This window comes from Dreissena polymorpha, chromosome 4, assembly GCF_020536995.1.
Source record: "Dreissena polymorpha isolate Duluth1 chromosome 4, UMN_Dpol_1.0, whole genome shotgun sequence".
Taxonomy (NCBI): Eukaryota; Metazoa; Mollusca; class Bivalvia; order Myida; family Dreissenidae; genus Dreissena; species Dreissena polymorpha.
Genome location: NC_068358.1, coordinates 1,623,998 through 1,638,167, shown reverse-complemented (window position 1 = coordinate 1,638,167; position 14,170 = coordinate 1,623,998). Strand labels below are relative to the sequence as shown.

Sequence of the window (14,170 nt, the reverse complement as noted above, 5' to 3'; positions counted from 1 at the left end):
TGAGTAACAACTTACATTTCAATAAAATTGAGATTCAGATTTTCATAAACAGTTCTTTTTGTTGTTTAAGTATCAAAACAAGTACTTGTATAGAAATATCAGGTATATAATTGACATTTGACATATAGAATGATCATTTGTTCTAAAATGTTAGGTGTAAACTCCAAATGGTTCAAAACTTTTTCTCATGCATGACGCATGGTGCATTTGAAAAATTGTTCTGCTCAGTATAATACAGTGAGAGCAAATACAAACAAATAATAATTTCAAATGAATATGTTTGTAGCTGCACTTGATTTTTTCTTTTCAAATGTTCAGCTTTTTTTACATTCCTCTCTTAAACTGACCTGACGGTCCTATAATATTTTTGTTATTGCTTTAAATGACAAGTTGCATTTTTTATTGGCATGTATTTCATGTTGAAAAATAAATATTGCATGTTAACGATTCGAAAAAAAGTCATGTGACCGTTTTACCCTTGTTATTTTTGCGCAAAAGCATTACAGTATACAAATTCAAGTATAAAACAATAATTGTATACAACTATGTTTTCAAACCGTAAATGGTAATACTTTTCTGACAGAGAATGCTTTGCTTTCATGTTGTTTTTTAAAAGTTTAATGCAAGACATATGCTGAATAATAAGGGTGTGCAGATAATAAAGAAGACGGGTATTCATATACCCTTAGACTAGTTCATTATTATTTCATGATAACGAAATTGAAAACAGTAATGCAACCGTACTCAACTTGAGATTTTTTACAAAAAAAGGCGTTCTACAAATTCCTTTTCAAAATAGGCATTGTATAGAAATACGTTTTACAGCCCCACGTTCGAATACTTGTCCTTCAAATGATGCATTGAATTAATACCATGTTGTTTATATTTTAAGTTCAATACAAGTAAATGATGAATAAGAAATGTATGCAGGTACCGAAGAAGACATGTGCCCATATACCCTGTAGTGCAATGCAGGAACTTCACAATTTGTCGATTATGACAACCACTCTAAAACACTTTCATAATGCATCGCGCTATATTAAAGAATTGTGTAGAAGAGTGTGTTCTTGATTCGCCGTCATGTGCTACCTATCGATTTTAGACACAGTCATTGCTAATAATAGCACAGTAAAGCTCTGGAAAACCTTAACGTAATGTATTTTGTGCAGACGCCCACATATATTATACGGATGGGCACACATAATAACAGCATATGCCTTTAACGACAATTTAACAAGCATATAAAAGAAGAACACGTCATAATAAAAGTTTAGGTTACCTTGAATGAACGCAGCACATACTACTTGTTATTGGTTTTTAGCCAGTGGCACAGGGATGGAATTCAACATTAATAATCATTAAAACGAACGTTGAGGCTCTGGATTATGTTTCAGATGCCGATTATAATCTGAAAGTGCGTTTAGAGTGAGAACTGCTACGAATAAACTACAGGGGACAATGGGAGCATTTTGGGGAGTTCCGACGAATACCGAAGACACTCGAGTAGTTACGACTATTATAGCGGATGGCAATGGTGACGTATCCAGCGCATTTGAGCGGATGAGCGTATGTAAACAGATACTATAATGAATGTAGTTTATGGCACATCAATTTGGTTGTATTCGAACATTGGTTTTAATTTTATAAAAACGAAAATAATTTATTACTTTTAAAGTTTATACTGTGTCTAATGTCAGATGGTTGACACGCCATGTCCGTGACATAAATTCTAGTTCGTCGACTAAATCAAACATCTATATTTAAGATCATCTACATATTCTGCTTCAATGCGATGGCATGGCGACGAGATGCGTATGTTATTTTGGCGAACATGCATGTACATATTCAGTAAACCATGCCTCGTAACGTACATTATTACGAGGTTACTGAATGGTCATTTCAGTTAGATCCCAAACATATTGGCTCCAACTTCAACGAATGGGTAAAGCCAGTAGCCAACTTCGACGGATGCGATCAAGCTTGGATTAAGAGTTTAAAGGAATAAAGTTTGCAAACATTAATGCCACTGACAATAGGTACATATATTATATTGAAGTTGACATGCGAGCTACTCTTGTAACAGCTTGAATGAACACGTGTTATTTTGTAAATGCATACAACATTAGGTAATGAACTTCATATGAAATACATGTTTGTATTACATGTAGAATACACAGTGTTTGGCCTGGCACATAGCGAAAACTGCTACGTAATTTTAATACAAACATAAATATCGAAAATTTAACATTATGCTTCCTAATCAGCATGCCTGAAAACAGTATTGATATAACTCATACTTTAATATAATAATTGTACATCTAAAGAAAAATATTTGTTTCCAGTAATTCTTGTTATAGCTGTGACATACCGTGCGAGTGACCTTCAAGTATATTCGCGCTATGCCACATGTATTATAATGCGCATATTTAGTTTTGTGTTACAGTTTATATGTATATTTCAGGTGTAGAACACGTTTAAGTATCCATATCAACGTTTCATGATTGGCTTAAAAGTATAACCCAGGTTTGAATACATAGTGATTATGAATATGTAATCATTTGTACTGAAGAAATAAGTGTAATGCAGACAATGAGTATTAACATGCTACCGCAATAGAATGGTAGTAATTTTAACTGAACAACGAGTGTTATGCTTTCAGGTGACATAGATTTCGGGTCAAAGCCGTGGGCACGCTCTCGAGAGGCCGTTGATTACGTCATGAAGGAGCTCCAGAACGCGATGCGCGCGGAAGCCGCCAAGTACGAGCGTCTGATGATCGAGTCTTACATCCGGCAAGGAAGCTCTCGGGACGCACTCAAGGTCATTTGGCCGAACGAGTACGATTCCGTAATTCAGTTTCAGATAGAAGGTTTGAAGCTAGTTCCAAAACCGGTTACGAAATCCTCTGTTGTAATCCCCGGGTTTTGTTTCTTCGAGATCGACGATAAATGGGACAACTTTGAGAAAACCTTTCCGAAGCTCTGCCAAAAAAGCGTGTTCGTAAAGTCGAATGGGAAGTTGTTCCTTAGCTCAAAGAACCTTCACGAGAAGATACTGACTTTAATCGTGGATGCGGCGAGCGTAATTGTTCAAAAGAAGATACGAGACAACAAAGAGGTTGAGTTTAGCATCACCAGAAAAAAGAATCCGCCGGCTATAAACATCACTATTCATCTCAATGAAGAGGCTCATAACCAGTTTATGGTGGCAGGTAAGCTTAGAAAAGCGGAAGACGGAACAGGCGAGATCGACCTGGATATAGTTCCTGCTATGAAATTGCGGGTGGACACAACAACGACGTACCAAGGTACCCGCCTTGGTTGCCCAATCCACGCGGTCTGCAAATGGGTAGAGGGAGACATGAACCAAATGCTAGAATTCGTCTCTGAGACAGAGAAAACTCTGGTGTGGCATATTAACTCCGCGGGCTACGAGAAACACACGCTGGATGTTATCAGGACCACTGCAAGGGGGCAGTACATTCTGACAGCCTTGCGCATTATGAAGACGTACTTCGTCAGAGCTAAGACGCTAGCCAAGGATAAAAAACAGTCGCCACCCCAACTTGTAACCGTGCTGAAATCGTACCACTTGAAGCAGATCGCGCTCTACGAAGTCATGTTCACATGTCACTTGCGTCCGACCGTTGCCCTTAACAACACATACGATGCTCTGCTGTACTTCATTAGTCTTCTGGAAGCGGCCCTGGACGCAAAGCACTTGCCCCATTTTTATTACTCGAACCCGCTGATTACCCAGATGTATCCCGGCTACGAGCCGCCTGGTGGCCCAAAGTATGACCTGTTTCGGAAGTGCCCGACTGACGCTTTGTTTCAGGCAAAGAAAGTCCTTCAGAATCAGCTGGTCACCACCTTACGCCTCGTTCGCACGGAAAAACAAGACATGACCAAGTTGGTCAACGAGTTTAAAGATAAAATTTTGTCCGGGAAATACTCTTGAACTTTGGAGCACGTTTTCAGTGCAAATGATGATTAATTGAAACGTGTGGACTGTTCTCATTTCAAATGTTAGAGGATGTAATTGCATGAATTGTTATTATAAATTCATACCAAGGTTGCCTAAATAAATACGTGTTCATTAAAAATGTACGTGTTCATTAAAAAATTTAGGCGCATGCATGTAATTAACTCAAAGGTGTAGTGCTGTGTTCGCTTGTTCTGCGTACCTAACTGTTTACCACGGACATAATAATCTGCATTAAGTGAACTGTAATCGAATAAACAGGTACTCATTAGCACAGGTGGTAAGCGTGTGGCTATGATATTTATTAGTAAAAACATCATTTTGAATGAAAAATAATCAAAATAAAACGAAAAATCAACTTCTCTGGAAAATCAATGTCACCATGTCACCATATATACATATGGTGACATGGTGACATTGATTTTCTAAAAAAAGTTGATTTTTCGTTATAATTTGGTTACTTTTCATTCAAAATGATGTTTTTACTAATTAATACCATAGCCACACGCTAACCATCTGTGCTTATTAGAGGGTCTATTATCAATACTAAATATAACCTTGTGATATTATAAGTTACTGAAACCGGTTATTCCACACGGAATTTCTCCTGTCTCCATTTTCGGTCGAAACACGATAAGTTACTCCTTAACTGCCAAAGCCATTATACAATTTACAAAGACACATATGGCGTTTAAATATATAAATGTCGCTCTATGTTTTGCAGGAAATGTTTCATCGAAATTCGAATTCCGTTGGTCGTTGTCAAGTGTTCAACCCATGTGAAAACTGTGAAGTATTACAGGTTGTAAGTTTCTGCCAATTGTGGATTTCAGAAGTACTCACCAGATAATACCGGATGTTTTTCAGTACTAATGATATAGACACTTGTATGTTTACAGTTATCCATATCAGATGGGTGAAGAAGACGAAATAATTTATTAATTCGTACAGATCATTATAATATTAAAATATATAATCCAACCAAATTTAAGAATGTTCTTCAGTTGTCCTGCATGTTTCTTTGTTTATGAAAGTAAAATGACGCATGAAACTTTTTTACCAGACTCTGAGGCCCTTTAATCTTAAAAATGTTATCGGACCTCCAACATTTTTATTATATTTGTCTTTGGGTCTTGTGTCTCTCGCATGGGTTTGTGCGGGTGATCAATATCGAGTTCCGTATCGTGTATCGCATTGAATATCGTGCATTGACCTTACAACCTGACACAAGCTACTAGTATTCAACTCAACACACGAACATATCGTTATTACTCTAAGTTTTCGGACACTCTTAGTTTTCGGACACCCTCTTTATTAGCCAAAATAATTAATTTTCGTGACTCTAAATTTTTGGACATATGGTTTTTCGTCCATAATTTATGTCTTTTAGTTTTCGGACAGTATGTTTTAACGCGCTATTCTACAGACCTCGGCCCTGTTTTCGCTTATTTTGTGACTATTCAACCACGGATTTTTACAACCGGATTAAGGTCATAAAAGCTGACGGATGCATGCTTGAGGGCAATGGACCATTACATGTACATTCGCGTAATTGGGTATATAACAATGAATACCGGTAGAAAGTTATGGATTCACCTAACAGCATTTGAAACAGTGTCGCCCTACTAAGGAAGCAGTATGATTTCTGTTTTACTTTTTTTTCTATGTTATTTCAAACAAGAATTAACAAAGCAGTGCAGTTCTATTTATTTTATTTTTTCAAGCAGACAAAGAAGAATTAATAACAAGCAAATTATTGTACATTGATTGACTAAATCGTATGAGCAAGATTTAGTCGTTCCATGAAAATACATGTATTGCATGTTTTATCCCAATCGAAGTCAACAAATATAATGTAACTATATATATGCATGTAGTATAAAGTATATGGTGTACAGCGGTCCACCTCTGCGCATTATGATGTGCAACCACAGCGCGGAAACCTTACACTTTCTTTGTAATTTATTAACTAAATGCAGAAACCGCAGGTGTGAGTTTTTATTTAACAGATTTTTTAATAATAACTACTAATAGTAGTAATAACCATACAATTTACACGAATTATAAGTATCTTTTGCGAACTGAACATGTCGGTGCTGTGCTACGAATTGTGATGCAGAAAAAAAAGAGTGTTGACATGACGTGCAAACAATCACTTTTTTTTTCGTGGATAACGTGGAATTGGACACAATCTTCACGCAGAGTTGTCGTTCCTTGCTCTCACATACAACTTTGCGAAAGGCTCAGCACGCCATTTTGTCTATAAAATAGCTAAAACCGAACAAACGCATTCAATGTATATTTAATTGGATATTTAAGATCGCATGCATTAAATTAAGAAATTTGACTTTTAAATGTACGATAAATCGTGCAAATACTTGCGAGTTTTAATGCAACTCTTTGGAACTATTTTATTGCCCATTTACGCAAATGGAATCATTACACGCACTTTACATATGTAAATAATTGAACATAATGTTTATTGAGTGACGTTAGGAATTGCTTCGACGTGTGTATGTTTGTTGGTTTCTTAACAACAAAAAATCATATCAATTTTATAATAATGAATTAAGACTGATATAAGATAACATGGTATGAGATGGTTTTCTTTAATGCAGTGAATGCAATGTAACCGTCGTGCAAGAGATTGTTTAGTATACTGTAACCTCAATGATGAACGCTTGGTATGATCATGACATGAATAAGACGCTTTCATAACAATAGTCCGTTCTGAGCCCAACTAGGAGGTAAATGTAATGTAACCGTCGTGCAAGAGATTGAATTGGACATTGACACGTTATTTTCGCGCGTTTTTCTAGGAAAACATATCATGAAATATGCGTGCGTTTTAATTGTAAAAAATGCATTAACATCATGAGAGCAGTAAACAAAATCAGATATGCGTTCCAACTTTGAATGCATAATATTGCATAATCCTTTATATTTTTCTGCATATTAAATAAAATTATGTGGACAAGTAAATAAGTGCACCTCGGATTTTTAAAAACAATCATCATTGGAATTTGAGTCGGTTTAGTCGGTCGGTGAATGCTATAAGGTACGTTGAGTAACAGGATGCAATTATGTTTTATGTCTTATAGAAATGTAAGTATGGTTACCTTGATAATGTTAGCCACCACAACACCGTTTGCATCCGTCTGTTTGTTACCGGAAATGTCGAGCACCGTGATGACCTTGTTGCAAAGGAAGTGGTTCCCTATGGCCTTTATGTCGGCACCGCTCAAGCAGTTGTCGGCCAGCCGCTAATAAATAATTTTGGGTATTTTAATATTGGCCCGTCAGTATTTAAAACATTTAACGACCATTCATAAGCCGCCTATATTTGTGACTATAGTGTAGTCATATCCAATTTAGGTATTATGCATGATCGACTCTGAAGCTATATAAAGACAATTAAAGACGTTATTTATCTTTCTCAAAATCGTGATACTACATACTGCAACTGCTTGGTAAAGTGGATTGATAATTTTTAAACAGAATGCAATTCATCCCTAAGATTATGTAAGAACCACTTTCGTGAAATTGGTGTTCTCTCCCAGCATGTCAATCACGTGCACACATCCAGCTGCCCCAAGGGAGTTTCCGGAGAGGTCCAGGTAGCTAGCGGAGGCCTCATACTTTAACAAATTATTCCAGTAAGTGTATATAGATCTGTATACAATGTATATCTCAATTCGAACTGTAAATATTGAACACTTCACACGTTGTTTAATTAAAGCCTAACAGTCAATCTTATAATTCACTTATAAATGAAATATAGTTAAATATGAGCGCGCTCAATCCTTATGTAAGTCCCTTTTGTTGGAAATTATTTATGTAATTTCTAAAAGACAAAGCTAACATTATCACTGGAAAAGGAGAGTATTTCCATATATCAATTCGCGCATGCGCTCATAAAAATAGTTATTGCTTCCCTATACAGTAATTATATAATGTGTTATCACATCGAAATTAAATAAACACCATAAACACATTACAACATAAACAGATTCGATAAATACCGGTATTTTGTTTCAACCAAAGGTAGACCATGCATGCTGTTTATTAACGTTAAATGTACGCTAAATTGGACATCATTTTTACCTTTAACCCCTTGCATGCTGCTCGAACGTCGTAGGACGACATACAAAGGTCAAATAGAATAATGCGTGGTCGCCCGAACTGACCCAGAACCCGTCGAAGTGGTTGAATGCGCATGCGTTTGCAAGCATCCCGGTATGCGCGAACCGGAAGTGGTAAATCGTGTCAAAGGTACGTGCGCGTTCTAGACGGTGCAGATGGATAGTGTGTTCGCTTATCTAGAAACCATGATTTAACGAGCATTAGCATCGATTTGTTAACAAATAAAAAATAAGAGCTGTCATCATAGGATGACATATGCCCCCTATAAACGCTTTGATAGAGGTTATGAGCATTTTTCGAAACCTAAACGCAGATTTCAAAACCTAAACGCGGACCCTAAGTTCAAGGTCAAGGTCACAGGGGTAAAAAATTGTGTGCGTGTGGAAAGGCCTTGTTCATATACACATGCATACCAAATATGAAGGTTACATCTGAAGCGACATAGAAGTTATGGGCATTTTTCAAAACCTAAACGCAAAGTGTGACGGACAGACGGAAAGACGGACGGACGGACGGACAGACAGACAGACAGACGGACGGACAGTGCAATCACTATATTCCCTCCTTCGGGGGCATAAAAATGAGTTAAAATTTTGAACATCAGTTTTAAGTGCCAAATAAATATAAAAAATATGCGGTTTTATTCAAATTTAACGCAAAATATTAAAAAGGAGAAAACAAAGATGGTTTGGCAGTGCATCGGTTAATTTTAAATTGCTTCAACATTGAATTTACATGTAAAAAAAATAACCATAACACATGACGACAGACCGTTGCTGCGTCTACTAAAACTTCTCGCGACCGTGCCGCTGTCCAGACGCTCAGGGCGGCTTTTATGGTTGTCAGCTTCTCCTCATCGCTTGAATCAACATGCGGTTTCTGACTTGCCCCAGTGGCGTCCATCACTGCCACATCCGGTGGCGGCTGTTGACGCTCCACACTGATAAGCCACCTCTGTATTTGCACCTGCTTTTCTGCGGTGATCTCATCCGTGGAGGCGTCATAGTTAATGCGCATGCGCGCGGAGATTTTCGGTTTTTGGATCATCGACTGCTTTTTATTATGTAAGACCGCATAACCTATTCAGTGTATTTCCATGGAAATGTACTGTTTGTGTCTTTTAACGTATACGTGTCAATCGTGTACTATTATACCTCATTTACGTAAACATCAAATGTACCGATACAATTTCCAATGTCTTGGATATTACTTAAAAAGTAACGAATGTACGTACAGTAGGGACATCAACACATATAGAGATCCTCGTTTTTGATCTATTGAGTCGACTCTGTAGACTCGAAACATGTTTCTAGAATGGAATATTTTCTGTCAGATTTGTCAGGAATAAATCTTTGTTATACAATGGCGTAGCATGTCATACAGACAGAAAAAGACATACGTCCTTATAATAGCTGTTCATTAAAGTGAAGATGATAACACATTAACGAATTGTTTAAACAAATGTTTACTGAACGCGTGACCACCTACTCATATATAATTATTGCGCAAAAAATTGAAATGCATTTTGGTCATTACCGAAGAATTAAGTAGTTGTGTACATGTTGTTATATGTATTATTTAATCATAATGAATAAGAACCGGATCAAAAATCCGATCAAAGACGTTTACATCCGGAACCATTCAAAATGTAAAAATTCCGCCTGTTCCGGGATCATTTACTTTAAGATCTCGTGAACGCCCGACACCATCTCCTCTAAATAAACGCAGTTTAGGCGGAAAGTGTCGTCCCTGATTAGCCTGTGCGGACTGCAATATAGGTCTAACAGCAGTGGGCACGTGATCACCGTGCCGCATCATTAAAGCAGGGCTGCTCGTGAAACCAGATGCGCACACGGCCCATGGAAGACATCGATTTCGCTGCGTTCCAGAACTCAAAAGCTTCTTACATTAATAGGATGAAGCAACCAAGTCCCGCCACTTGACGCCAAATAGACCAGGGCAATCGGTATTAATCGATATTAAAATGTCTTTCCATTGTTTGTACGAGTAGTCCTGGTATTGTTTGGCGTAGAAATTTCCGTCAAAAAAGATTCAAACATCGCAATTGTTGAGGTGCATATTCAGTTTAATTATACACAATTCGTAACACTAAGATATATCTTCCGGTAATTGCATGTACTTTAATTATGATTTCAAGCCATCGTCGGAACTCAGAGCAGATTGTCTCACCGATTACGCTATATTCCTTTAAGGGGCCTTTTCACAGATGTTTGCATGTATTGAAGGTTGTCATTAAATGCTTTATATTGATAAATGTAAACTTTGGATCTTAAAAGCTCCAGTAAAAAAACACACTAGAATAAAATATAAAAAAACAGGGCTCGAACCACTGGCCCCTGGAGTCCTGGAGAAAGAGTCTGCACATAGACCACTCGGCCATCCGTTCTCATACAATGAAGGATGTATTTTATACTTTGTATAAGCAATCCTCATAGTTTCACAAAATATAACGACAACAACAGAACTCTCCAAATTATTCAATCGTTTCGCGTTGCAACTCTTTATAATTTTCAGGTTTTTAAATCGTCAAAAGATGCATATAATTGCTATTTTAGAGCATGGCAAATGTTCAGTATTACTATTTCCTCACAAATATCATAACTAAAACGAAAATTTGCGAATCTGAAACAACTTTTTTATTTTGTCAATTTACCAAAACGTGAAAAGGTCCCTTTAATTTAATTATAAGTATTAGGTTTTGAACAAAATGTTTCATCGAATGACTTTCACGGGACTTCTCAGATACATTTCTTCCGAAATTGTGTTAAGATCACAAAATGTTCAACATGTTTTCTTATCGGCACTGGACGAGGCAAGCTGGTTTTGTGAATAACTAAGCATCGAATTATCTTTATACTGATCAGTATTTTGCAGGGTGTGAAACATGTTGGTGAGAGACGCGATTCGTCCACATGATGTCGAGTTTGCGTCGGACGAACGTCGATCCTGCGTCTTTTCCTTGATCACATGTTCGCCGCAAGCGGCCCAATTGACACTTGCGCAAACACCCGTCGCAAGGGTTCCGTGCATAAACAATGCTTTAAACAAACGTAAAAACGTTGAACTCACGTGTCCCTGGTCAAAATGCGCTCGACAATGGGCCATACTATCTTCAAAGTGCCATAGTTGACAACGTACTCTGAGGGTACCGTGCGAATAATTTGCTGTGGAGCATTATCCTTTTTTGCGTTGCGATTGTCTTATGGGAGGCAAACCCGATACGCTAAATATTACATGGCATTCAGAGATTATGGTTCGCTGTTTGGAGGCTGTAAAAATTACATTTATCACAATGTAAACAGTTAACTTGTGATCAAAGCGGTATACCTAGTTTAGAATAAAGGAGTGATTTTTTTTTATTTATGCAGTAAACACCAAGGCTTAAAAGGTAAACCCAATGATGTAATGGTTGAACTTTCTAAGATCGAAGGATGCTAGTAACGGATGAACATGGGATCTCAAAGCTCAAACTGCAACCCTGGATGTGTATCTGAGATCTAAGGCAACAAACTTTCACTTGACACTTCAACTTGCAATGTAAGTATGAAGTAAGATACTACACTGATAGAGATACGTGGTTTTATTACCGTAATAATACAGCATAAACCTGGACGTAAACATAAAGTAAATGGATAAATAACTGCATATTTTTTTAAAAGATCTCAAGTATGACTTACACAAATACAACACTTTTTTATTTACTTTTAAAAGAAAACTCCTGCTAATATTATTCCTAACAATCTCCACTAACAACTTCTATCTAATTACCGAATATTTAAAAGTGCTACATGCTACATATCATTATGTGCGCAAAGAGAATCAGATACTTATCATGTAAAGTACTAATTAAGGTTGAACAATCCATTATGATTAGTGATATGATGTTACCATGTTAAATCTGACTATTACCTTTAGGTCACAGTGGCGTAGTGGATATGTTGGGACAAGTTCGATCTCCACTAGGAGCGTTAGTTCGATCTCCCCCAAAGAAACCAAATACTGGTTATTGTCCCAGAATAACCCGAAGGCTTTCAATGCAATAGAGCTAAAATAAATAGGTTTAAACTTAGTGATATGTTAGATAAAAAAAACTTTTAAAGGTCTTCATTTAGACAATTAACGGTCAAGAAAACCACGTATTAACATATATGTCCAATACAAACCAAGACTAGCAGGAAGAAGAGAACATAGCATGTACATGTAATGCATGTGATGGTGTAAATCCAATTTTTAGAAAGAAGTTAATGTTGCATGTTTTGGATATATTTGAGTTTAAATAACGGCAATAACTGATACTGTTCGACAATATAAATCTACTATAGACCACAAAGTGATGCTGACTATAACAGTTTATATATGAATGAAAAAATAGTTTTATAATAAAACTTAGTATTCATTAATATATTTTTTATGATATACAATAAATAACCAGAATATACGTGGATTGTCTTTATTTCTATGTTGAAACTAACTATACATTCCATTAATTATTGTATGCCAAAGTTATCAAAAGCCTGGGATAGGTATTAGCGTAAAGGCCGCAGAATGTGGCGCATAGAGCCTATGAGCACTTGGTGTGTTTAATAATAATTTTCTAGACGTGATGGTTACTAATTTGGACTTGCACGGAGCGTAACCGCGTATGTATACCTTTGCCAGTGATCCACTATATAACCCATTGGCAGCCACACTATATAACCCTCTGGAATACACCAACCTTTACCGGTAACCCATATATCTCACCAGTTATACCATTTGTCAGTTACCATGACACCACACGCCGGTAAACACAATTACACGCTGGCTCATACTGCGGTGCCGGTAACCAACTAAACTTTACCAACAGGGTGTAGTGCCGGGAAGATCTAATCTACCTGACCCCTGCAAGTCTGGGTAACCAACCAACCATGCAAGCAACCAACCAACCAAATCGCACCCCGTGCAGTTAGCCTTTTGCTATAATATTAACGTTAAGAAATGGGTTGTGAGCCCACTGCGTCATTGCGGTGTTGTCCCGAAAGAGCCCCAAGCAATGGCAGCGGGGAGCTCAAAACACATAGAATATACTTGTTTATTTATAAATTAATACTGATTAACCAAAATGAGTGGAACTGAGAAATTCATAAACCTGTACTCACAGAACTTTACGCCACAAATAAATTGAAACAATTTATTCCCCAAAATTCTGATAGCACACCAGTACTAGCCACTTGGTCGATACAAATTGCAATGTTTTCAAATGATTATGCCCTATATATTGTGGGTTATAAAAATTGCATAATGGCATCCCTCCAGTCCCACTGGTGACAAGTGCACCCCATCCGGGAGGAAAAAACCCGGGGTGTTTGCATCAATGTCCACAGTGATACTGGTGCTGTGGCTTGCCCGCTGCACACATACTCGACCAAACCTGCTAACCCGGCGACGTTTTGACGTAATAATGTTCCTGGGGAGGGAAGAGCGCCAATTTATCCGGTCAATAATATCCATCCAGATTATTGCTGTGTCTGTGAAAGCTGTCCTTAAATATTTAATTTCTCTCTTTATATTATTCCGTGCCTTTGTACATGAATCGATGCACATATCATTTCCGCCCAGGTGTAATACCAATACCTTTGGCGGTGTCGAAAGTAACACATTGGCTTCTATTGACCTCCGTAATGTTGACCATGTCAGGCCGCCAATTCCCCACCATGCGATACTTGTGGGCAGCCGCAGGTTCTCCATCCCCCGTTCTTTGGCTCTTGCTCCTGCCCGCTGAGGAATACTGTCCACAAGAACCCATACCTCTGACAATAGCAAATAACATTTTGGGTGTACAAAAAAAACAAAGGTCAATTGTTTATTCATATTAGTATACGTTATATATAAGGTCTCACATTGCAACTGCATAAAACTATATAAGCATGTATATCCGAATACAAGTCTTCTAACATGGCAATTATATTACTGTAAATCATAATGTTGTAGCCCAATTTAGCGAATATAGGTTTATTACTTTATTACAGTCTTGTCAGCATAT

General features: G+C 37.4%; 1 protein-coding gene across 6 annotated transcripts in view; it reads left to right on the top strand.

The window, feature by feature from the left end:
• Positions 1 to 14,170, top strand: part of LOC127876197 (uncharacterized) — a 247,181-nt gene that overhangs the window by 101,613 nt on the left and 131,398 nt on the right. For 2 of the 6 annotated variants that reach the window (XM_052421250.1, XM_052421249.1), the window contains exon 2: positions 1,395 to 1,566. In XM_052421250.1, coding sequence (XP_052277210.1) covers positions 1,459 to 1,566 — 108 coding nt within the window. In that variant the 5' untranslated portion in view covers positions 1,395 to 1,458. Of the gene's footprint in view, positions 1 to 1,394; positions 1,567 to 2,869; positions 3,253 to 3,872; positions 4,080 to 14,170 lie in introns of those variants that run through there. The other 4 variants (XM_052421248.1, XM_052421247.1, XM_052421244.1 and 1 more) reach the window with 4 other exon arrangements.